Source organism: Hyperolius riggenbachi, chromosome 3, assembly GCF_040937935.1.
Source record: "Hyperolius riggenbachi isolate aHypRig1 chromosome 3, aHypRig1.pri, whole genome shotgun sequence".
Taxonomy (NCBI): domain Eukaryota; kingdom Metazoa; phylum Chordata; class Amphibia; order Anura; family Hyperoliidae; genus Hyperolius; species Hyperolius riggenbachi.
This window is the reverse complement of record NC_090648.1, coordinates 228,191,573-228,215,472: the sequence shown is the minus strand read 5'-3', so window position 1 is coordinate 228,215,472 and position 23,900 is coordinate 228,191,573. Positions and strand designations below refer to the sequence as shown.

The 23,900-nt window shown below is 46.6% G+C and overlaps 1 protein-coding gene, 1 long non-coding RNA gene and 1 other non-coding gene across 6 annotated transcripts in view; 2 read left to right on the top strand and 1 right to left on the bottom strand.

The window, feature by feature from the left end:
- Nucleotides 1–14,357, bottom strand: part of CALU (calumenin) — a 41,059-nt gene extending 26,702 nt beyond the window's left edge. For 2 of the 4 annotated variants that reach the window (XM_068275918.1, XM_068275921.1), the window contains exons 1-2: nt 14,257–14,357; nt 1,326–1,562 (exon numbers count right to left, since the gene is read on the bottom strand). In XM_068275918.1, the coding sequence (XP_068132019.1) occupies nt 1,326–1,546 (221 nt within the window). In that variant the 5' untranslated portion in view covers nt 1,547–1,562; nt 14,257–14,357. Of the gene's footprint in view, nt 1–1,325; nt 1,563–14,153; nt 14,176–14,238 lie in introns of those variants that run through there. The other 2 variants (XM_068275919.1, XM_068275920.1) reach the window with 2 other exon arrangements.
- Nucleotides 14,358–14,480: 123 nt separating this feature from the next.
- On the top strand, nt 14,481–23,518 carry LOC137563462 (uncharacterized). Its single transcript, XR_011030359.1, has 2 exons — nt 14,481–14,835; nt 23,267–23,518. It is a non-coding gene; the product is annotated as an uncharacterized lncRNA (long non-coding RNA).
- Nucleotides 23,519–23,828: 310 nt separating this feature from the next.
- On the top strand, nt 23,829–23,900 carry TRNAP-AGG (transfer RNA proline (anticodon AGG)). Its single transcript has one exon. It is a non-coding gene; the product is annotated as a tRNA-Pro (tRNA).

Below are 23,900 nucleotides of genomic sequence, written 5' to 3'. Positions count from 1 at the left end.
ATTGGACTGCCTACAGCTACAGGGGAGGGGGAAGCCTCATTGGGACCCTAGGGCTTCGCCCTCCCGAGGTGAGTACCCCCCAGGTGAACTTTTTTTTGTTACAGGTTCTCTTTAAGAGAGTTACTACTATAGCAAAAAAAAAAAAAAATATGACTAAATATATACGTTTGTCCAACAGTGGAATCCACTGTATACGTTTTACTTCCTATGTAGCGGTTACTTAAAGTATTACCATCTGATGGCTCTAAACCTCAGACAGGTTTTGGACTTGTCCATGTCCTCAAGGGGGATCCTCAAGATTTCCTTTATTTTTAGAAGCACTCCCTGAATGGTAGTTGCACAGTCCAATTGCCAGAATAGAGGCACATGAGTAGGCAGGCTGGCCAGCATCTTTGTATAGGGTCCTTTTCTGGGATTGCTTTTGAAAATGCCCCATGACAAACCAGGCCATTTCAAAACCTGTCGGCAAGATGTTCATGGCCATCAGATGAGAATACCTACTGTAAGGGACAGCTACAAAGGAAGTAAAACTTGAATAGAGCAATTACTCTTGGACAAACGCACATATGTCTGCATGTGTATTTTAGGTTATACAGTTTTTGTTTTTTTTAAAGGTTTTCTTTGCTATAATTCCCCTTTACAAGTTAGCTATTTGACCAACAGAGATCAATGAGAAGCAAATAATTCTAAGTTGCAGATTTTATGCAAATTTATGCAGCTTTAAAATGGATCAAATCCCCAGCAGCTTATTTTAATCTATCAATTTACAAGATTCATACATTTGCATTGAAAGTAGCATAAAACCTGCAACAACTCAGAATTATTAGCATCTAACTGACCATTCCTATTCACCAATTTGAGTTTCACCTGAAATTACAGTTTATCTTTAAACTGGATTTTGTAAAAACCAAGGTCAATTACTATGCTTTTAAGTAAGTGTGCATATGCACTGTGGGTCCTTTTACCCTGAACACACTTCAATTTGATTTTTAGAACACAAGGACACCCTGAAAAAAAAAAAAATTGTGGTGCCCTTTTTCTACTAATGCTATTCAATATTTCCCCAAACGCAAATGTAGTGCATGCTAAATTTTTTTCTGCTTTTGCATTTTGGTTAAAGTCAACGGGAGCGCAAGAAAATCACATTCTTAATAGGATGCTTTGACATTTTCTTGCAAATTATTACGTTTCTTTCTGCTAATTAATCAGAAAAACAATTGCAAATCCCATTACAGAGTATTTGCAATTCCTAGTAGAAAATGGCCCTACATTTTTTTTAGTTCTTCATGTAAGACATGCACTTGTGGCATTTAAAAAATACATACCCTAGTCTCTCCTTGCTTTCTTCTGGTGTCAGCTGGTCAAATGTCTTGGCATCCTCTGATCCAAGAAAGGCATCATGGTCATAATCAAAGTTTTGGGCGTCATCATGTAGTTTATCACTGAGCTGGGGGTCATGATGGACACGATCTTTTTTTTCAGTCGGTTTACAATACACAAAGGAAGCCCAAAGGGTCAGGCACAAAACAAGGTAATGCTTTCCCATCGTTAAATGAATTTACCTGTATAACAAAAAAAAAACAAAAAAAAAATAAGATACACACACACACACACACCCCCTTCCATCCCGCCCCCCCCCCCCCCCCCGCACGATATGATTTAGAAGAAAAAAAAGCCCTTTTCGCAAATGGATTAAAGGAAAACTGAAGCAAGAGTGATAAGGAGGCAGCCATATTTATTTCCTTTTAAGCAATACCAGTTGCCTGGCTATCCTGCTGGCCCTCTGCCTCTAATGCTTTTAGCCATAGACCCTGAACAAGCATGCAGATCAGGTGTTTCTAACATAGTCAGATCTGACAAGATTAGCTGCATGCTTGTTTCTGGTGTTATTCAGACAATACTGCAGCAAAATAGGCCAGCAGGGCTGCCAGGCAACTGGTATCATTAAAAAAGGAAATAAATATGGTAGCCTCCATAAACTTCTCACTTTAGTTGTCCTTTAAAGAGAACCCGAGGTGGGTTTGAAGAATGTTATCTGGATACTGAGGCTGGATCTGCCTATACAGCCCAGCTTCTGTTGGTCTCCCAAACCCCCCTAAGGTCCGCCTGCACTCTGCAATCAGACATAAATCACAGCTGCGCTGTGCTGGCTGTGTTTACATCTGTAGTGTCAGTCTCGGCTGCTCCCCCGCCTCCTGCAGAGCTCCGGTCCCTGCCCCCCTCCCTTCCCTCTAATCAGCGGGAAGGGAGGCAGGCGGGGACCAGAGTTCTGCAGGAGGTGGGGAGAGCAGCAGACTGACACTATAGAGAAAAACACAGCCTGCTGCTACACGCTGTGTGTCGACAGCGAGGCTGTGATTTATGAGGGATTGCAGAGTGCAGGGGGGCCTTAGGGGGGTTTGGAATACCAACAGAGGCTGGGCTGTATAGGCAGATCCAGCCTCTGTATGCAGATCACATTCTACAAACCGACCTCGGGTTCTCTTTAAACAAGCTCTATTATCTTGAATAAGCTACATTAAAAACTTTAAAAATATTACAGTGTTTAGAAAAGCAAACTTTCAAAGCTCAACTTTAAGCAGCAATAATAATAATAATAATAATAATAAAACCCTTTTAACCAATACTTCCTCCCTATAACTGACCTGTGCCCATGAACGCGAAGTGTCAAATTTTGTGTGGACAAGCATAAGCTTCTGCTGACTTTAGCAGGCTGAAGAGGAACAGGCAAAGAACTCCTCTGCCAGGTGTGTCAATGGCTACGTAAAGTAACAGGAATCACAGACAGAAAGCTAGCAAAAGTTTGATCCAAATGTGAGGGGAGGGGGGGGGGGGGGGGAATTTAGGCTGGGAGTCTTGCTTTTGGGAACAAAACGCTCCTGGACAGGAAGCCGACACTGACCCTGTCAGCCATTCTGGCCTGTTATTGCCAAACGCAAATGCCCCAGCATGTTCTCTGTATAACAAGAGTCACAGGAGCTACCTATCAGCCAGGTTCCAGCGTGTTGTCCTGTCACCTTGCAGAAAAAGGTCTCTACCTTTTCTATATCGGATATAGAAAAGACCAGAGAAATTTTCTTCAAGGGGGCAGAGCTATGCACCAGAACCCAGCTGAAAGAGTGTTACAGTGAATCTTATTAAACTAGACCAGAACTCTTGCGAAGGACAGAAGGAAAACAGAGAAAGTCACCCTTTATGAGTTTAGCCTGCCTAATTCCGTCATATGTGACTAATCACAACTGTAATTTGATCTTTCAGCTGTGTCAGCTGGCTGTCTCAGGAGAGCAGCTAAAGGTGGGTAAACACATCAGATAATAGTATTTGGAAAATAAAAGATCACAGACCAATTTTACCCCCGATCATGTAGTATGAGAGCCATACCTACACAGTCTATTCTATTGAGCTGAACTACCCATCAGATAAACATCTTTGCAAGATGCTGTACACATGCAACAGATCAGTATCTGCAAAAGATCAGTTCCTGCAAATTGCATTCATAGTCTAGGATATCTGCAGGTCTCATAAACACATTGTTTAACGGACATTCATCTGCAGATCTGACAATTATGTGCAGATCCATCCTGGTGGATCTGATCTGCAGATGAAGGTCCATAGATCTGCAGATATTATAGACTATGAATGCATTTTGCAGGAACTGATCTTTTGCATTTGTACAGCATCTTGCAAAGATGTTTATCTGATGGAGAGTTCAGCTCAATAGAATAGACTATAGGTATGGCTCTCATACTACATGATCGGGGGTAAAATCGGTCTGCGATCTTTCATTTTCCAAAGACTTACCTGATGTGTGTATCCTTCCTTGCTGCAATAGCAGTATAGGGGGTGCTATTGTAGCTGGGAACGCGAAGAATCACTCGCGTTCCCAGTCTGACGGCCGGTGACGGCGAAACCGGAAGTAGCCGCCGGCGGGTCCAGGAGGATGGGAGCGAGGCTACCGATCAGCTGCAGGGGGCTGAGGGAAGCCCCAGGTGAGTAAAACTCATTTTTTTTTTATCTGACTTAAGGTTACTATGCTGTTGCTTATTTTAGAGCAGAGAACAAGATCCAAGTTCAGATTCGCTTTAAAAAGACTCTGAAGTGAGTCTAAATCCACGTTATTAACTTCTACTTATGAAAGCACTATAGCGAGTGCTAAAACGCCACATCCCGCTGCAAAATTAAGGGGGTTTATACCCCCCAATCCCCTGTGTAAATTCCACGTGGATTGCCCATGGAGGTAGAGCTTTGAGCTGCAGCTCTGCCTCCATGCACGTCAATCTGCACACAGATCTATGGCCCTCTCAGTGAAGGGAAATTGAGAGGGGCGGGGAGAGGCGGCGACCAGCGGGGATTGATGCGCGAAGAGGCAGAGCCACAGCCTTAAGCTCTGCCTCAAGCAGGAAGCGCTCCCCAGACTTAGTGTTGATTTGGGGGGTATAAACTCCTTGTTCTGCTACAGGGATGTTGCATTTTAGCACTAGCTATAGTGCTTAAAGTGAACCTTAAGTGAGAAAAAAAAATTGAGTTTTACTCACCTGGGGCTTACCTCAGCCCCCTGCAGCTGATCGGTGCCCACGACGAGTCGCTCTGATGCTCCGGGTCCCGCTGGCGGCCACTTCCGGTTTCGCAGTCAGGACCCGTCAGGCTGGGGAACGCGGCTGATACTACGCGTTCCCAGCCAAAATAGCACCCCTATGCGGCCATATGTCCGCATACGGGTGCCTATGCGGACATATGGCCGCATAGGGGTGCTATTTTGGCTCGGAACGCGTAGTATCAGCCGCGTTCCCCAGCCTGACGGGTCCTGACGGCGAAACCGGAAGTGGCCGCCAGCGGGACCCGGAGCATCAGAGCGACTCGTCGTGGGCACCGATCAGCTGCAGGGGGCTGAGGTAAGCCCCAGGTGAGTAAAACTCAATTTTTTTTTCTCACTTAAAGAGTAACTGTTAGCCCCCAAAGTGAAATTTAAATCTGTACAGCAATGTTTTATTTAGTATTAAAGTGATCAAAAAAGCCAATGCGTTCTGCAAAAATCAGTATCATTTTGCTACTATGTAGCCTTTTGCCCACGCTAACGACGCAAAGCCGCATATCAGATACTGATGACATGCCTATGTTTGCCCTCTCCCCCTCTCCCCCCCAGGACCAGGTGCCGATCTATTTGCACCACAAACAGCTGACCGCTCTGACACGGAGACAGAGCGGCAGCACTTCCAGCCGGAGCACAGCAGAGCAGCCGCCGCCGTGCATCTCTCACATGTGATTCTCTTAAATTTCACTTTGGGGGCTAACAGTTACTCTTTAAGGTTCACTTTAACATAAATAGAAGTCAAAACCGTGGATTTAGACTCGCTTCAGAGTCTCTTTAAGGGACAGATGCAATCAAAATAGCAAAAAGTGATCTACTTACCCGGGGCTTGCTCCAGCCCCTGGCAACAGATATGTCCCTCATCGCAGCTCTGCTCCTAGCCATTGGCCCCCTCTGTTGCAGATGCCAAACAGCAACTACTGCACACGTGTGAGCATCTACTGCACATTTTGCTCGGACCTTCCCTTTAACGTGAACATAAACAGAAGCCAGGAAAAAAAGAGTTTCACTTACTTGGGGCATCTACCAGCTCCCTGCAGCCATCATGTGCCTGCGCTGGGCCAAACCGATCCTCGGGTCTCCTGCAGCGGCTCAGTTTCCCTTCTGCCAACTGATCAGTTGGCCATGGCCGCATGTCCTTGTTCCCATCGGCAAGAGTGTCCTGCGCATTACGAGGTTTTCGCTTACTGTGAAGGACGCTCTCACCGACGGGATCGCAAATGAGGATGCGCACGGCCAGGGCCGTGTAGGCCCAATGGCCCACTGACTGATCAGTTGGCAGAAGCAAAACTGAGCAATGGCGGACGATCGGTTTATCACGGCGCGGGCACAGGACGAAGTTCCAGGTAAAGTGAAATTATTTTTCTCAACCCCCGATTGATGGGCAGGAGTACATGAACCTTTAACTTTCGTTACATTTTAAACATCACAAGATCAATGTTTTTCTGTAAGTGTTGAGGGTTCTCTGGTTGACACTATTTTTCAGGGCTGTGGAGTCGGTGCAAAAATCCACGGACTCCGACGCCTCAGTTTAGGATTCCACCGACTCCTCTAATTTGCATATTACAATTTTGTTGATTAAAAGTATGTACCGTGATATTCGTCTCAACTGCCAACGCTTAGGAATTTTACAAGACAACTGAAGTGAGAAGGATATGTAGACTACTATATTTATTCCCTTTAGACTAAAACTAGTCCTTGGTAAGAGTACTTGTAAAAGGTACAAACCGGAACAAAGAACTTCTATCAGGCCCTAGGCAATGTAACTGTGGGTGCATGTAAGAGTGATGTGCAGGTACTCTGCAGGGGAATGAGGAGATTCTTCCTCTATTACACATTCTTCATACACAATCTGAACAAGGTTTATGGGTGATAGACAACACCTCTGTGTTCAATGTGCACAACATTCTCAGTGGATTCCCTGCAGCTCTGTGGAGAGTGCATATGTAGAGTATAGTACTACTGTGTAACAAAGTAAACCTGAGACAGATGAAATTAAAGCTTTGTACATACCTGGTACTTCCTCCAGTCCCCTTCAGGCTAATCAGTCCCTCGCTGTCCTCCTCCGCCACCTGGATCTTCTGCTAGGAGTCCAGGTACATGAGCCAGTCGGGTGTAGTGCGCATGCACACACTCCGCCGCCAGGAGCGTACTACACCTACGCAGCACTATTGCGCAGGTGCAGAACACTCCTGGCTGTGGGAGCGGCACGTGGCTGAACTGCGCTGACTGGCTGAATTACCAGGACTCATAGCAGAAGATCCGGGTGGTGGAGGACAGCGAGGGACTGATTAGCCTGAAGGGGGCTGGAGGAAGCCCCAGGTATGTATAAAACTTTACTTTTCATCCGTCTCAGGTACCCTTTAATTTGTAGTCACCAAACCAGATTTTAACAACATATCAAATTATTTGATTTCATCAGCAAAGGGAGTGCATACATTTGCATAAATCAGCATCAGTGCAGAATTATTTCCATCTCATTGACCATCTCTATTAGTGACACAGCTACACATCAGGCTTTATTCTTACAGCATAGATGTTATTTAGTATATATAGGAGATTCCTGTGTACACATCATATATACAGACACAATCAGATATGTATATCTGACCTTAAAAATACGGGGACTGCTTTATTGAAGCAGCACAAGTAACTCATTTTGATTGGTTTATTTCATTTTCGTGGACTAAGCACAGCTATTACTGTATATATACATTATTTTTAATGACTATTATCTGAGAAATAGAACATTTTATCATATTTTCTATTTTAATTACAGTTACAAATTCATTAGGAGTCGGAGTCGGTGCATTTTTTCCCGACTCCAGGCACCCAAAATTGCCCGACTCCACGACTCCGACTCCACAGCCCTGATCTGGAGTCAGGAAGGAATTTTTCCCATTTGGGGCTAATTGGACCATGCCTTGTGGGGGTTTTTTCGCCTTCCTCTGGATCAACAGGGGTATGTGGGGGACGGGCTGGAGTTGTACTTTGTACTGGTTGAACTCGATGGACGTATGTCTTTTTTCAACCAAAATAACTATGTAACTATGACAGTATATTATTTCAAAATAAAGGTGTATTTTTTCTATTTCTTAACTTTTTATGAATGATCACTGCCATTGGCTTTGGCAGCAATCATTCACTATTTTGGGCACTCTGATTGGCTGGAGGGAACATTGTTCCCTCTCACCAATCAGAGCCCAGCGGGTGTCCATACGTGCGCGTGCAATAAATGTACTTATTTATCATTTTTGATTGATCACAGCCATTGTCTTTGGCGGTGATCATTAGGGCTGCACGGTTTTGCGGTATTAAACCGAAACCGCAATTCACGTGCAGACGATCTACAGATCGTCGGTAGCTGTGGTTTAGTCGGTTTTGTCCCGCCTACCGCCGCGCCGTCATAGAGAGCCACTGATTGGCAGAAGACAGTGCATATTTATGAATGTCAATGAGCCGGGCAGCAGGGGGAGGACGAGTCCAGTCCAGAGAAGCACACAGCGCCGCCAATAGCTAGATAGAGATGGTATGATGGAGGCGATAGGCGGCAGGGCTGTGGAGTCGGAGTCATGGAGTCGGGCAATTTTGGGTGCCTGGAGTCGGAGTCGAGAAAAACTGCACCGACTCCGACTCCTAATGAATTTGTAACTGTAATTAAAATAGAAAATATGATAAAATGTTCTATTTCTCAGATAATAGTCATTAAAAAGAATGTATATATACAGTATATATACAGTAATAGCTGTGCTTAAATTTCAATCGTAATGCTGCGCTCTCCAGACCTGGAATAAAAACAAGCTCCACATAGGGTAATATTGTTCAATAAAGCACATTAATCCTCTTCCACATCACCCGTGTTCTGTGTTACCCAGGTGTCACTCCAATCAAATTCCTCCCCCTTTTCACTAAATGCTCACCAGATATACACCACCTCAGCTTATCAGGTGGGTCTTAAGCCAAATGCTGGAACAGCCAGCCCGAACTCGTTTCTGCAGAGGAAAATAATTTCTCCACATAGGGTAATATAGTTCAATTCAGGACATGAAAATGCTTATAACTGTAAATACTGTGTCTCCCTCTTAACACCTTGTGAACGTGCCACATTACACACTGCATGCCATACTTCTCACCAGATGTTCCCCACCACTTATATACGGGTGGAAACTGCGCTTTTGAGAGGATTGCAATCACGACTCCACTTGTTTAAAACTGGCCTCTTACAAGGTCCTTCCGATTTATTCCAGAGTAAAAGTCTCAATAAAACATATATAAAAACAGAAAAAAAGCCACATAGCGTAATACTGTATACAGATTGCTTCTGTGCGCAATAATCAGTACACTTACGCATCCAGAAGCTTATTCCGCATGTAACAGACCCTTGGTGCCAATGCCCATCCGTCTGGTGCAGGGTGCGTCTTTCCCGTCCACGCTAGCCCGCTCCGCCGCCTCTCTCGCTCCCAGGGTTTGCAAGCAGTGCGCCTTTACTACGTCCGGCCGGTCCGTGCGCGTACTGATCAGTGCGCGACGTCAAACGTTACTACCGCCCTACGCGCGTTACGTCTTCCACCAGACTCATCAGGGGCTCCGCCTCCTGACGTCTGCCGCTACATTTCATAGTGCATCCCTGCTCCTAATTGGAGAATCGATCGAGGAACTGAATGGGCATATTACAAATGATTAATCTGAGTTTAGGGGTAATCACATTAATGCTTTCACAAGATCAACAAAGTATACGTTTGTTTTTTTTTTCAATAAACACAATTATAGACACCTGTATGACAGGACAAAAAATTAAGCACTTTAACATAATATTAAAAATTAGCACACATAAGGGGAACAATTAATATAAATATCATTAAGAAACAGTCACTAACTACACATGCACTTTATGATGTGATCATTGCAATTAATAATTCTGGAACACCCCAAAAAATAGGGTGAGGTGACATATCACACATAACCTATAATATTAGCAATGCACAGGACTAATTAGGGACATATTTAGATCCCACAATAAATACGAAGAGGGGTCATAATGATAGTGCCCTATACACTATAATATTGATGCACCAAAAATACTGCTGCCGTCATTTAATCGCTAGCCAGTGATTGGTAATGCTGCATGTGCCCGGCCGCTTGCTGGAGTGGATCCGCCCCCCCTTCCCCGCTCATTAACTCTCATACATATTCACTGCTTCTGGCCAATCCGCGCACAGCGGGGCCAGAAGCAAAGTATTAAACAGCAGACCGAAAAAACCGATGGTACTGACGATCAGCAGATCGTCTTGCCACGAACCGCGGTTTCGGTTTTAAACCGAAAAACCGTGCAGCCCTAGTATGCAGATAACATTCTTTAAACACACCTCGGGTTCTCTTTAAGGTCAGATATACATATCTGATTGTGACTGTATATATGATGTGTACACAGGAATCTCTTATATATACTAAATAACATCTATGCTGTAAGAATAAAGCCTGATGTGTAGCTGTGTCACTAATAGAGATGGTCAACGAGATGGAAATAATTCTGCATTGATGCTGATTTATGCAAATGTATGCACTCCCTTTGCTGATGAAATCAAATAATTTGATATGTTGTTAAAATTTGGTTTGGTGACAACAAATTAAAGGGTAACTGAGACGGATGAAAAATAGTTTTATACATACCTGGGGCTTCCTCCAGCCCCCTACAGGCTAATCAGTCCCTTGCTGTCCTCCACCACCCGGATCTTCTGCTATGAGTCCTGGTAATTCAGCCAGTCAGCGCTGTCCGGCCGCATGCCGCTCCCACAGCCAGGAACTTTCTGCACCTGCGCAATAGTGCTGCACAGGTGTAGTATGCTCCTGGCGGCGGAGTGTGTGCATGCGCACTACGCCCGACTGGCTCAAGTACCTGGACTCATAGCAGAAGATCAAGGTGGTGGAGGAGGAAGCCCCAGGTATGTATAAAACTTTAATTTCATCTGTCTCAGGTTTACTTTGTTACACAGTAGTACTATACTCTACATATGCACTCCCCACAGAGCTGCAGGGAATCCACTGAGAATGTTGTGCACATTGAACACAGAGGTGTTGTCTGTTTACAATCTCCTCATTCCCCTGCAGAGTACCTACACATCATTCTTACATGTACCCACACTTACATTGCCTAGGGCCTGACAGATGTTTTTTGTTCCGGTTTGTACCTTTTACAAGTACTCTTACCAAGGACTAGTTTTAATCTAAAGGGAATAAATATAGTAGTCTACATAACCTTCTCACTTCAGTTGTCTTGTAAAATTCCTAAGCGTTGGCAGTTAAGAGACGAATTTCATGTTACATACTTTTAATCAACAAAATTGTAATATGCAAATTAGAGGAGCCGGAGTCGAGGAGTCGGTGGAATCCTAAACTGAGGAGTCGGAGGATTTTTGGACTGACTCCACAGCCTTGATAGGCGGATCTGTACAGAGGGTACAGCTCCGCCTATGCCGCCATCATACTATCTCTATCTAGTGATTGGTGGAGCTGTGTGCCGCTCTAGACTAGATTCGCCCCCCCTGCTGTCCAGCTCATTCATTCACAAATATGCACTGCTGGACCGGTGTGCGGGCGGAGGCAGAATCCGGAAGTGACCGGAGTCACGCTGCCTGCCGCCCGCCTTGAAGTAATGACGACCTGCTGCTGCCCCCTTTCCGCCAGCGCGAAATGTATGCCTGCCGCTGCCCCCTTTTCGCCAGCGCGAAATGGATGACCGCCGCTGCCCCCTTTCCGCCAGCGCGAAATGGATGCCCGCTGCCTGCCATCGGTGAGCAACTTTGCTGTGCCTGCTGGACTTAATGGTGGCAGGGAGCGAGAGGCCTCAGCCTGCCAACAGAGATCCCCCAGCCAGTCCTTCCACCTGCATTGTGCAGCGGCCACCTCTAGCTCCGGCCACTCTGTATCTCCCTCTCTCTTCCCACCACTCTGTCTCTCTCCCCCCCCCCCCCCTCTGTCTCTCACCCCTCTCTGTCTCTCTCCCCCCCCTCTCTCTGGCTCTTTCTCCCCCCATCTATCTGCCCCCTCTCTCTCCCTCTCTGTCTCTCTCCCCCCCTGTTCTCTCTCCTCTGTCTCTCTCTTTCTCCCCCCTCCCTGTCTTGCTCTGTCTCTCCCCCTCTCTCTTTCTGTCTTTCTCTCTCTCCCCCCCCCCCATCTATCTGCCCCCTCTGTCTCTCTCTCCCCTCTTTCTGTCTCTCTCTCCCCCCCCCTCTCTCTTTCTGCCTCTCTCTCCCCCCTCTCTGTCTCTCCCTCTCTCTGTCACTTTATCTCTGTCTCTCTCTCCCCCTCTCTCGGTCACAGGACATCATGGCCACAACCACACTAACATTGCGGCCACTGTCAGCTCTGCCAGTGCCACCAGTGGCCCAGGTCCACCAGCCCCTGTGGTAGCCAGGCCACCATCCCTCTCTCCCTCCCACTCTCTCTCTCCTTCCTCTCTCCATCCCTCTCTCTCCCCTCCCTCTCTGTGTGTCTCTCTCTGTCGCAGGACTGTATTAAATTACTCTGCGCATGAATGCAGTAACATTTACAAACATGACAGAAAATAACATAATACTACACTCAGTTTGATAATATCATTTCATTTTCTGTCAGTGCATGTTTGTAAATGTTACTGTACATTGTGAATTTAGTGCTAAAGTTTGTTTTGAAAAAAATCGTGAAAAAAAAAAAAAATAAATAAATCGAAATTTCTGAGAAAAATCGCAATTTCAATTTTTCCCTAAAATCGTGCAGCCCTAGTGATCATCCTTTACTGGGGGGGGGGGGGGGGGGGTGGGGGCGCGCTTCACTGGCTTTAGGAAACACAGTTCCCGTCCACCAGCGGCTTGCCGGAGTTGTGGCCACGCTTGCGCACGCATGCGCGTTCTCAATCGCGCCCACGATCGCTACAAAAACTTTTTGTATTTATTTTTGGCAGCGATCATCCTTTAGTGGGGGCACAAATAGACTTTTGGGAACAGAGTTCCCATTTCCCAACAGCTGGCCGACGAGACGGCCCCTCATGCACGCGTGCGATCGCCCTGAAGCAAAACAGAGCGGTACGTATATACACGCCCCTGATCTGCAGGTGAACTTTACAGGGGCGTGTATATACGTACCCAGGGCCGGCCCCAGACTTTTTGCCGCCTGAGGCAAACTTAGAAAAAATCGCTGCCCTCCCTCCTCAAGCCGAGGGTGGGGGGCCGCCAAGCTCGAGGGGTAGCGGGCAGGAAGGGGGTATTGGGCCTAGCGGCAGGGAGGGGGGGTCGGACCCCCCCTCCCTCACCTGGGTCCCCCATCTGCGCTCACCCTCCAGCTTTAAAAAGTTAAGTCGCAGCCGCTACTAGTAAGAGGCAACAGGTGGGGATGACTCACCTCTTCCGCGTTCCAGCGTGCTTTCCACTGTCATCACTTCCTGCAACGCCGCCCACTGCATTGTAAGTGGACGACGTTGCAGGAAGTGACGTCAGTGGAACGCACGCTGGAACGCGGAAGAGGTGAGTGATCCCCGCCCGTTGCCTCTTACTAGTAGCGGCTGCGACTTAACTTTTTAAAGCTGGAGGGGGAGCGCAGATGGAGGACCCAGGTGAGGGAGGGGGGGTCCGACCCCCCTCCCTGCCGCTAGGCCCAATACCCCCTTCCTGCCCGCTACCCCTCCAGCTGGGCGGCCGGCTCCCCGCACCCTCCGACGGGCGGATGCCGCCCCTGGAAATTTGCCGCCTGAGGCAAAAGTTTCACCCCGCCTCATGAGCGGGCCGGCCCTGGTTGCACTATAGTGTAGGGTCCCTCCCAGGCCGCTCGGCGGCCGCCCCCCCTGCACCCACAGACAAGCGGGTGCCGCCCCCCAGAAGTGCCGCCTGAGGCAAATGTTTCACCCCGCCTCATGAGCGGGCCGGCCCTGTACGTACCAGAAATCCGGAAGTGGTTAATTATTAGTATTATCACTTATACTTGCTGCACATTACTTCTGTTCTGTAACATAAGCTGTGACAAGCTATTAAACAGCAGGTATGATAGATCCACCTCAAACACCAGTCATCAACAGAAAAAAAATAATAATCTATAAATGTAAAGTTGTCATTAGCAAGCCAGAACAAAAGGCAATTGAATTGGATTTTGAATAATGATCACATTCAGTCTTCCCTGTCCATTAGTCAGCAGATTTTTAGATATCAGCTCCATTGACAATCAGAGAAGAACTCAAAAACTAGGAGTCAGTTGAAATTTTTAGGGAACTTTGGCTACCTAGCTGTCAATATATGACCAGTTCTATATTATTAAAAATTCTGGACAAAAAAACTTTTAAAGTGCTCTACTCAAGCAATAGACAGACTTTCTTACAAAAAAGCTCTACAATTCAACATTACAATCAATCAGATACATAGCTGAACAGCACAGGTACAACACACTACTGTACAACCGTGAGGAATAAGAACTGTAAAGCTTAAAGACAAATAAACAAGGCATGACTTATTACAAGTTGCTGGTATGTACAACAGTTCATTAAGGCACATATTTGCTTTCACGTAAGAATCATTTATAAATCATTAGAGGAGCAACTCACTTTTTTCTAAAACCCCGTTACAAGTTTTTGCCCCAATAATAGCGCTACAAAAAAAATTACGTTACAAAACATCTGACTTCTTCACCTCTCCTTTTCCCGTTACCTTCTCTGCTTCCTTCTGCTACGCCCGACCTGCCCTCCTCACACGCCGACACCGGAAGCAGCTGCTCGTCGCTATGGGCGTGGCTTCCTGCGCTAGCGTCGCCTGAGGTATTGCACTTCATTGGTAGAGGACTGAGGGAAGGCGGCACTCGCTCTGCGGTTGGCTGGAGGGCGCCACGTCCACACGGGCGCGCGCTCTGTTCTCGGACTTCGAGGGGAGGTTGTGCGCGCTGCTGCGTGGCGGGAAATTGGTGCTTGTTGTAGCGGGCGGTGCTGCCAGCAGAGGGAATGCTGGGTGCAGCCTCTTGGCTGTTATGTGTGCGGTGTGGATAGCTTAGCGCAGTTTGACGCCACGACACGAAAAGTGTGTAAACAGTTACCCAGTGTTTTTCTGCCCTTGCTAATTTTCCTTGGTAAAGAGAGCTCAGTGGAAACACGTGTAACAACGTTTTCAGGTGCTGAAATGCTTGTGGTCTGGTCTGATAAATAATAACAATACTATTTCTATAGCGCTTTTCTCCTTGGGGACTCAAAGCGCTGTGAACCTGCATTATGCAGTCTCAAAAGCTAGGAAAAAGAGGTGAGTTTTTTAGCCTTTTTTTTTTTTTTAAAGAGAACCCGAGGTGTGTTTAAAGAATGTTATCTGCATACAGAGGCTGGATCTGCCTATACAGCCCAGCCTCTGTTGCTATCCCAAACCCCCCTAAGGTCCTCCTGCACTCTGCAATCCCTCATAAATCACAGCCGTGCTGTGAGGCTGTGTTTACATCTGTAGTGTCAGTCTCAGCTGCTCCCCCGCCTCCTGCATAGCTCCGGTTCCTGCCCCCGTCCCTTCCCTCCAATCAGCAGGGAAGGAAGGGATGCAGGCGGGGACTGGAGTTCTGCAGGAGGCAGGGAGAGCAGCAGACTGACACTAGAGATAAACACAGCCAGCTCTGACAAGCTGTTTGTCAGCAGCGTGGCTGTGATTTATGAGGGATTGCAGAGTGCAGGGGGACCTTAGGGGGGTTTGGGATAGCAACAGAGGCTGGGCTGTATAGGCAGATCCAGCCTCTGTATGCAGATAATATTCTTCAAACCCACCTCGGGTTCTCTTTAAAGCTGTCCAGAGAAGGAGCCTCTCGTACTGATTGTGGAAGTGAGTTCCATAGCGTAGGGGCTGCATAGGAAAGCGTACATTTGAATACGGCGCTGGTAGACTTGGGCGCAGGATCCAGCTGTTAAATGGCTGGTCCTGCTTCTGCACAAGTCCGGGGCGTTTTAATTACTATTCCCCCTCCAGGCCGACATGGATAGTGGGGGAATGAAATAATTCGGCTTCCAGCGATTGCTGGAGGCCGAATTATTGTGTTTTTTAAGCAACTTCGGCTCCGTCTTCTGACGGAGCCGACCTTCCTCACTGAGCGCCGCTATAGACTGATTCCCATTACAGTCTATGGCGGCGCTGGCTGCGCCCAAATCTAGCAGCGCTGAAAAGCACTGCTCCGATAGGAAAAGGCCCGAGCACCAAATGTTAAGTGTATCCTGGGAATAACCAGCTTCATCTTGTTCGCAGAGCGGAGGGTGCGTGGAGGGGCATCAAGTTCCAATAGATCCGCTGTGTATTTGGGTCCAATGTGGTTTAGAGACTTGAATGTCAGCAGGCAGATCTTAAAATTGATTCTCCATTTTACTGGCAACCAGTGAAGAGTTTGCAGTACTGGGGTGATGTGTGAGCTGCGGGGGGCATTGGCTAGGAGTCTGGCTGCAGCATTCCGTACTAATTGTAAGGGGCTCAGAACCTTATCTGTAGATCCAATGAACAGGGCGTTGCAGTAGTCTAGGCGGGAGGATACAAATGCCAGGGCTGGCGCTACCATAGAGGCAAAGGAGGCAATTGCCCCAGAGCTTGTAGGGGCCCCCCGTGGCTACAAGAGGAAAACATTTTTTTCAAAAAGACCTTATAGTTTTTGAGAAAATTGATTTAAAAGTTTCAAAGGAAAAAAAATACACATTTAAAAACCCGCCGACTTTAACGGTTAATAACAAATCCACCTTAAATGCTAGAAACCCTAAATTTGCAGGATATATTAAAGATATCATTGAGAATAAGAGGAAAAAACAATTTTTCAAACAGACCTTATAGTTTTTGAGAAAATCGATTTTAAAGTTTTTAGAAGGAAAAAAGTATACTTTTAAATGCGGTAAATGTCACTTTTAGTAGCAAACCTAATTTTACATGTATCAAAAGAAAGAGCAATACATTTCCTGATGGGGTTTCCAGGGGGTCCATACGCAGCCGCAGCGCTTTGGCCAGGGATCGCTATACAGCCGCAATATGGCTGTATGAAGATCCCTGGAATTTTTTTCCTATTTTCCCAATTTTTTTTAATGTTTAGAGTGGGATTTTTTTTTTTTAAATTATGTGGGGTCCCCCCTCCTGAAACTTTTTAACCCCTTGTCCCCCATGCCGGCTGGGATAGCCAGTCCGACAAATTGGGGCTTCACACCCTGACTATCAGCTGCAAAAAAGGTCCCTGAATGCTGATTTTTGTTCCGGGGTATCTGTTGGGGGGGCCCCCCAGGTTTATTTTGCCCTGGGGCCCCATTGTTGCTTAAACCGGCCCTGACAAATGCATGAACCAGGTAAAGAAGAACTTAACCAGACTTGTGCTCTTTCCAGTTCTTTATTAAACTTTTTCTTTCTGTTATCACTACCAGTCATGAGCATGGACATAGTTATGCAAAATCCAGAGGCTTCCTGTATCCTCCTGGTGCCCACTGTTCCACTGATCGTCTTCTCTAAGGCAAACTCAAATTTTAAGTGGCCCGACATTGAACAGTGGGACCAAGTCCTGGGACATCTGCAATGTCTAGCACCACATCTCTCCATTATAAAGTTCCCTAGTGTCTAATGTCCCCCCCCATACAGTTCCCTGGTGTCTAGTGTTTCCTCTCCCTCCCCTATGTGGTCCCCTGGTGTCTAATGCCTCTTTTAGTGCTTTCCCTATCCCTCCCCATATGGCTTCCCCGGAGATCTAGGGCTTCACCTCCCAATATAGCTTCTCTGGTGGTCTAGAGTGGGCCAAACATATTTAGGTAACAATGAGGTGTAAGATAGGTTGAAAAAAACCTTGTGACAATTACAAACCAAAACTGTCAAAGGGAATAGTGGATAGTCAGAAGGTTATAGGTACACAGGTGGCTAAGCATACTGATCCTGCCAAGGAACCGAACCTTCAGGGTCTTTCTCTGAGTCTATGCAGGTACAGTGCACCTCTGCATAGATCCAGCAAGGAGGGATGTTGCCCTCCATGTCTTATACATAGTTGGGCAGAACACATGTTGCCTTGACAACAGTGACTGCATTTTCACAGAGGAGTGGAAAATGCACCACTTATTGGCAAGTATGTCAAAGGCACACTTCACCACTCTCCTTGCTCTACTCAGCCGTAGTTGAGCACCCTCCTGAGAAAATTATTACCTTGAAGAACTGGTTTTGTAGGACCGGATCAGGTTGAAGGGGTTGAGGAGCTTATTGCAACCAAAAAGGACCTGACCGATACATTTATTGTCACCTGGACAGTTTTGATGGAATTCAAGGATAGCTCTGAATATAAAAGAATGATGAGTTCCAGGTAATTATTGTTGAGGATGGTTGTCCTTCCCCTTTGGCTTCTAATGACTTTGTAGGCAGTGGTCAATACAGCTGTGGCCTCTCGACACCTTTGCACAGATGTGTATTGGCACATTTATTGAAAATCAATGTGCACCTGTATGTAAACCTGACACGCCGTACGTTGACTATACAGTTCTTTATGTTTCATTGTGGGATTGTATTTGCCTTTATTGTATCTTTTCTTCTTACACAAAAAAGTTGTTGATTAGAGAGAGATCTATCTATCATCAGGAGTAAATGGAAGAGGATTTAAAGAACAGACATATCATAAATACTGACCAGGACTTTTTACAGTATAAGATGGGTTAATAGTTATTGTACTACCTCCCATTATGGCCTAAATGGGTATAAAGACAGGCATTTCCTAGACTTGAAAAGGCATGTAATACAATACTGCAAAAAGCCAAACTAGTATTTTTTTCAGTTAGCTAATTGGATTAAGTTGGCTATTAGTGAAGCATATTATTCTGTGGGTAGGTTGGCTTCTGCTCCTTTTCCAGCTTACTCAACAAAAACAACGACCTAAGCTTTGCAACCCTTGAACAGATTTGAAAAGCCACTACCTGGTCTAGAAATTATTCATTCATTAGGCATACATTGGATTTGGTCTCAGCCCAGTGACAAGCGTTGAGTAGAAAAGTGCTACAAGCCAGTATTCCACCTACATATTTGAAATTTGTTGCCAATCTTCATCATTGTGCCATGAAAGCCTTTTGAATAAAACCTTAGGTTACATATTTGATCATTTTGTTTCTAGTAGAGCTTTTGAACAAGGTTCCATCTTTTGGTATATTGTGTTATACTGTATATGTTAGAAAGAATTCCTTTTGACCCCTCCCCCCCCTTCAAAACTTACTACGGAAATAATGGTCTGACTACCAAGGGTCTTTTCTATAGTAAGGATGCTAATGGAGCTTCTTTACACTATGCTTTGAAGCCCCACTGGGAGGAAGATGAATAAGAATGTTGTCCAATGTTTTGTACATATGATTCCTATTACTCTGCAGCCCAGGGTGTGTGTTCTTCTTTGTAAATACATCTGATCACGGAAAATAAGTGTCAGGGTCCTGTTGATCTCAGCATCAGTGATTGGTGCAGACACCCCTAAGCGTGGAATCTTAAAGGGACTCCGAGCAGTGCAAAAACTATGGAAAGATGCATATCATTTTAAAGCTCTCTTTCTCCTCTTTCCAATGATATATAAACCGCCGCCCTACGCCTTTTAGTTTTCGCTATTTTCGCGACTGAAATTGCCGCGGCTGCGATTTAAATTGCGAAAATAGAGAAAACTAAAAGGTGTAGGGCGACGATTTAGGTGTCGCCAGAAAGAGGAGAAAGACAGCTTTAAAATGATATCCATCTTTCCATAGTTACATTGTATTACACAGGACGACACTTTCCCCAGTGTCAGCAGCTCCATTCTGCTGAATGAAGCTGCTGACTTTAGGAAAAAGTCGCCCTGTGTAATACAATGTAACTATGGAAAGATGGATATCATTTTAAAGCTCTCTTTCTCCTCTTTCTGGCGACACCTAAATCGTCGCCCTACGCCTTTTAGTTTTCTCTATATTCGCGATTTAAATCGCAGCCGCGGCAATTTCAATCGCGAAAATAGCGAAAACTAAAAGGTGTAGGGCGGCGGTTTATATATTATTGGAAAGAGGAGAAAGAGAGCTTTAAAATGATATCTATCTTTCCATAGTTACTGCACTGCTCGGAGTCCCTTTAAGTAGGTACAGATCTTCACCAGCGCACCCCACAAGGGTTGATGGGCCATCACCCCTAATGGTCTACAGAATACTTTGCTGCCTGGTGCCCAGTAAGTCATGACCCCCAGGGCTGCCCCACCAGTGATGAGAGGAACAGGAGGGGTGAACCCTGCGGTAGGAGGGGAGGGCGGACTGGAAAGACAGGGTCGGCTGATGACTGGAGGACTGGCTGAGTTGATGTGACAGGACAGGCTGAGGACCGCCTGAGTTGATATGACAGGACAGGCTGATGACAAGAGGTCTGGCTGGACTGATGTGACAGGACAGACTGGGGACCAACTGGGTTGATATGACAGGACAGGCTAATGACAGGACGACTGGCTGGACTGATGTGACAGGACACACTAATGACAGGATGACTGGCTGGACTGATGTGATAGGACTCACCCTCTGGACAGCTGAGATAGGGCTGACTGACTGGACAGCTGAGACAGGGCTGACTGGACAGGGCAGGGGGTGACCAGAGTCACAAATGGTGTGGAACAAGCTGCAGCTGCTTAACCTATGAAACAGCACTGAGCGCTGTTTGGCCAGGGTTTAAATATCCTGGCCTTCGCACCAATGCCGAAGCCCCACCCCCTGTTGCAGCAATACTTAGCAATACTTGACTGTGGGAAGCGTGAGTGCTCCCTATAGCGTATGCCCACTGCAGCAGGTAGAGGATGGCATCCACGCCGTTCCTGGAAGTGTGCTAGAAAGGCGTTCCCAGAAAACTTCACTGGACCCGGGACTAGTGAGTATGATAGTAACCCTGGAAATATGATAGCTTATGCAGAGATGCTGATGTCTTTTGTTTAAAGCCACTTTATTCCATGTAACTACACCTGTTTTAAGGTATTCCCTTCTTTCAAAGGGAATCTAAAACAAAAAATGATTTTAATTTTTAATGCGTACCTATGTAGAGGGAAGGCTCTGAACACTGTAGAGCCTTTCCCATCCTTGCTCCTTCCCGTGGTTCCTATGCCATCCCTAGTGGAAGCTATTCAACCAACTCTGTCGAACACAAGAAAAGTGCATCTGTACTAAGTCCATACATGCACAGTACAGATGCACTCATCTTTGAAACTACTCGGGGACGCAAGTGGTTCCGAAGGCTGCTGAAGACGTACAAGAACAAGTAGCTTCCACTGGGGATGGTACGGCAATGGCGGGACAGACCAAGGAGCGGTAAGGCTCTATGGTGTCCATAACCTTTCCTCTACATAGGTATGTATTAAAGTGTACCTGAGGGAAACCTTGGGTACAAATAGAAATACTTACCTTAGAAGATGGAAGCCTCTGGATCCTATAGGCCCTGAGGAAGTCCAGAAGTACTGGATGGAACTAGTTGGCGTCTTCACACTGCTCCCTTCAGCCCAGCTGCTACAGCTACTCGGCACTAACAAGTGCTCTGCCACAGCTGCTTGTTTGGAGGATCCAGGACCGAGTCATGTTCTATCGATGTCCAAATAGGACTTTGCACTGGAAAACAGCATGAGGAACAGAGTTGCGCTGCAAAAAGTGCATGTCACGCTTTTTGTTCCTCTATGTTGCATGGTGCTGAACTGTTATTTGTTGCAATATGAAGTGTGAATTCCCCAGATTAAGAGACTGGCCTGCACACTAGGATTTGTCTTTATTCAGAGTACCAGTTCTTCAACAATCATTCTTATTACGCATGCACGGATTGGCTCGGGGACACATGTCCCCTTCCACTAATCCTTCCTGATCCGGGGACCATCATGAGCACGCTAGTGCACGCACCTGGCTCAGCAGCCAGAGAGAGAGTCACGTCTGTGTGGCTAAAGCAAGCAGTTAAAGAACCCTGACAAATCTTAACTGTTTATCAATGTCTTATTTTTGACAGTCTTTAGTTGTCATTTCCATCCAGAGGTCGCATTCGCGACGGGGCCCGCCGCCTGAAGCCTTGAGGGGGGGCCCGGCCGCCGGGCCCCCCCTCCCTGTTTGCATAATGTAACGTTTTGCCTTGCGAGGACGAGCAGTGTGTGGGTGCTGCCGGGCCGGCATCCTTACTAATTACAGCGCAGCCGCCGGCTCCGGCAGACAATCTCATCTCTCTCCCTCGGCTCCGCCTCCCTCCTCCCCAGCGTCAGCAGCAGACAGCAGTCATTAGCGGCGGAGCCACTGCCAGGCGAGTCTGGCGAGATGAGTGAGTCATGTCACTGCAGCTTTCTCCTAATATTTACGAGCTTGGCTGCTGTGCACTTTCCTCGCTCTGCGCGCTTTAGATGTGCCCCACTGGAACACACGCCTGGAGAAAAACTGTTACAGGTCTGTTCATCTGTGTGCAGTGGTCGCTTTGCCCCATGGCATTCCTGTCTGCACGTGCATGTGTGTATCTATGTGTACATGTGAGCGCTTTGCCTGAGGCGTTACATTCTGCAGCGGCCACGTGCCAGAGCGTGATGGGTTAAACACTCAGTTTAAGAGCTTTGCTCTGTGTTCTGCTATTTGACTGCAGTGTGGCTCAGGCAGGATGAGCGGCAGAGCCAATCACGCGTGTATACTGACCGACAGGCATCGGGTGTCCTCGGCCATGTAACAGATTCACTGACAGTCTCGTCAGTGAATCTGTTACATGGCCGAGGACACCCGCTGCCTGTCGGTCAGTATACACGCGTGATTGGCTCTGCCGCTCATCCTGCCTGAGCCACACTGCAGTCAAATAGCAGAACACAGAGCAAAGCTCTTAAACTGAGTGTTTAACCCATCACGCACTGGCAAAACGCTGAGATCAGCTAGTGGGTGCATTGCACGTGCCTGGATAGCATAATGATTGAAAGACCTTGTCCTTTGTGGAGGCACACACTCCTGACATGACCACGCTACAAGGTTCACAGTCATTGCTTCTGAGGGACCTGATTAGCAGTGAAGACGCTCACATGAGCTTCTCTTCCCAAATATGCAGATCTACCGTTTGTGTATGCCAGACATGGCTGTATCTGGGCATACATGGAGAGCTAGGTTACCACTGTGTTTCAGGTACTCTGTGTTGTAGGTTGTAGCCTGGCCCTGTAGCACTACTTGGTGCATCCCTGTTCCCACCAGTGACATAGCAATAGGGGGTGCAGAGGTTTCGACCGCATAGTAGGGGCTAAGGAGCCCTCCCTCAACTCAACTGCAGATTTAGCTCTTTATTGATCCTGTGCTCATAATAATCACTTCTACAGATACTTTGAATAGTGGTAATCATTAACAAGCTGTTTCCCATCCCCCTTCTTGCACCTCTGACACTGTAGTTGCCATTGGCAGGTTTTGGTGCGCCACATCAATTGTTATGTATATAGTGCTCGCGGGGGAAGGGGGGGGTGGGGGGGCCCAATGTAAAACTTGCATCGGGGCCCAGAGCTCGTTAGCTACGCCACTGGGGAGTGATATGGTTGCCAACCCCATTTTTACAGAAAGTTATGGCCTTCAGCCAAACTTCATTGGCTGTTGACACACACAAACAATGATGGCCCTGCTAAACCCGCTGATATTTGAATAAGGGAAAAACAGGTGCTGAGGAATGTGGCCTATTTACATGTAAACAATTATTTACTCTCTGCACTCAATACACATGCTGTGTTTGTCTTTCCTTGTAGGTATAAATAATTATGACATCATATAATTACGCTGCTGCTACAGACCATGGTGGCAAGGAGCCAAGAGAGAGGAGGCTCAAGTACTTGATCAGGACAGAAATGCAATGCCGGGACTTTGGCTGCAAGGAGCCAGGAACAGAAGTGGCCCAAACACTTAATTGAAATGGAAGTGCAATGCCAGGAATTCAGGCTCCTCCTTCCATACTCTGCCCTTGGGGTTATTGGTCACGAAATATATTTACAGAGACAGTCCATTTTTTTTTTCTGTGGATATTGCAGATAAGACTATCTGTAACTTTTTGGTGTTTGGCGATCCTGGGGAAAATGGGAAAAGATGAGGAGTATGCATAATACCCCTCCCAGAAGGCACTGCATGTGACTGTGCCACTGTAAGTCATGGCCTAGCTTCACAACACTGCAGTAACCATATCTAAACATGCTGTAAAATTTCATCCCTAAAGATTGAGATTTTATGCCGCTATTTTTTTTTAAATTGCCATATGAAAAGCAGCTATAATCTCTCCTCATACACTTCACTAGAAAGGAAAACAAAATCTACTGTGGCTCGTTGGTCTAGGGGTATGATTCTCGCTTAGGGTGCGAGAGGTCCCGGGTTCAAATCCCGGACGAGCCC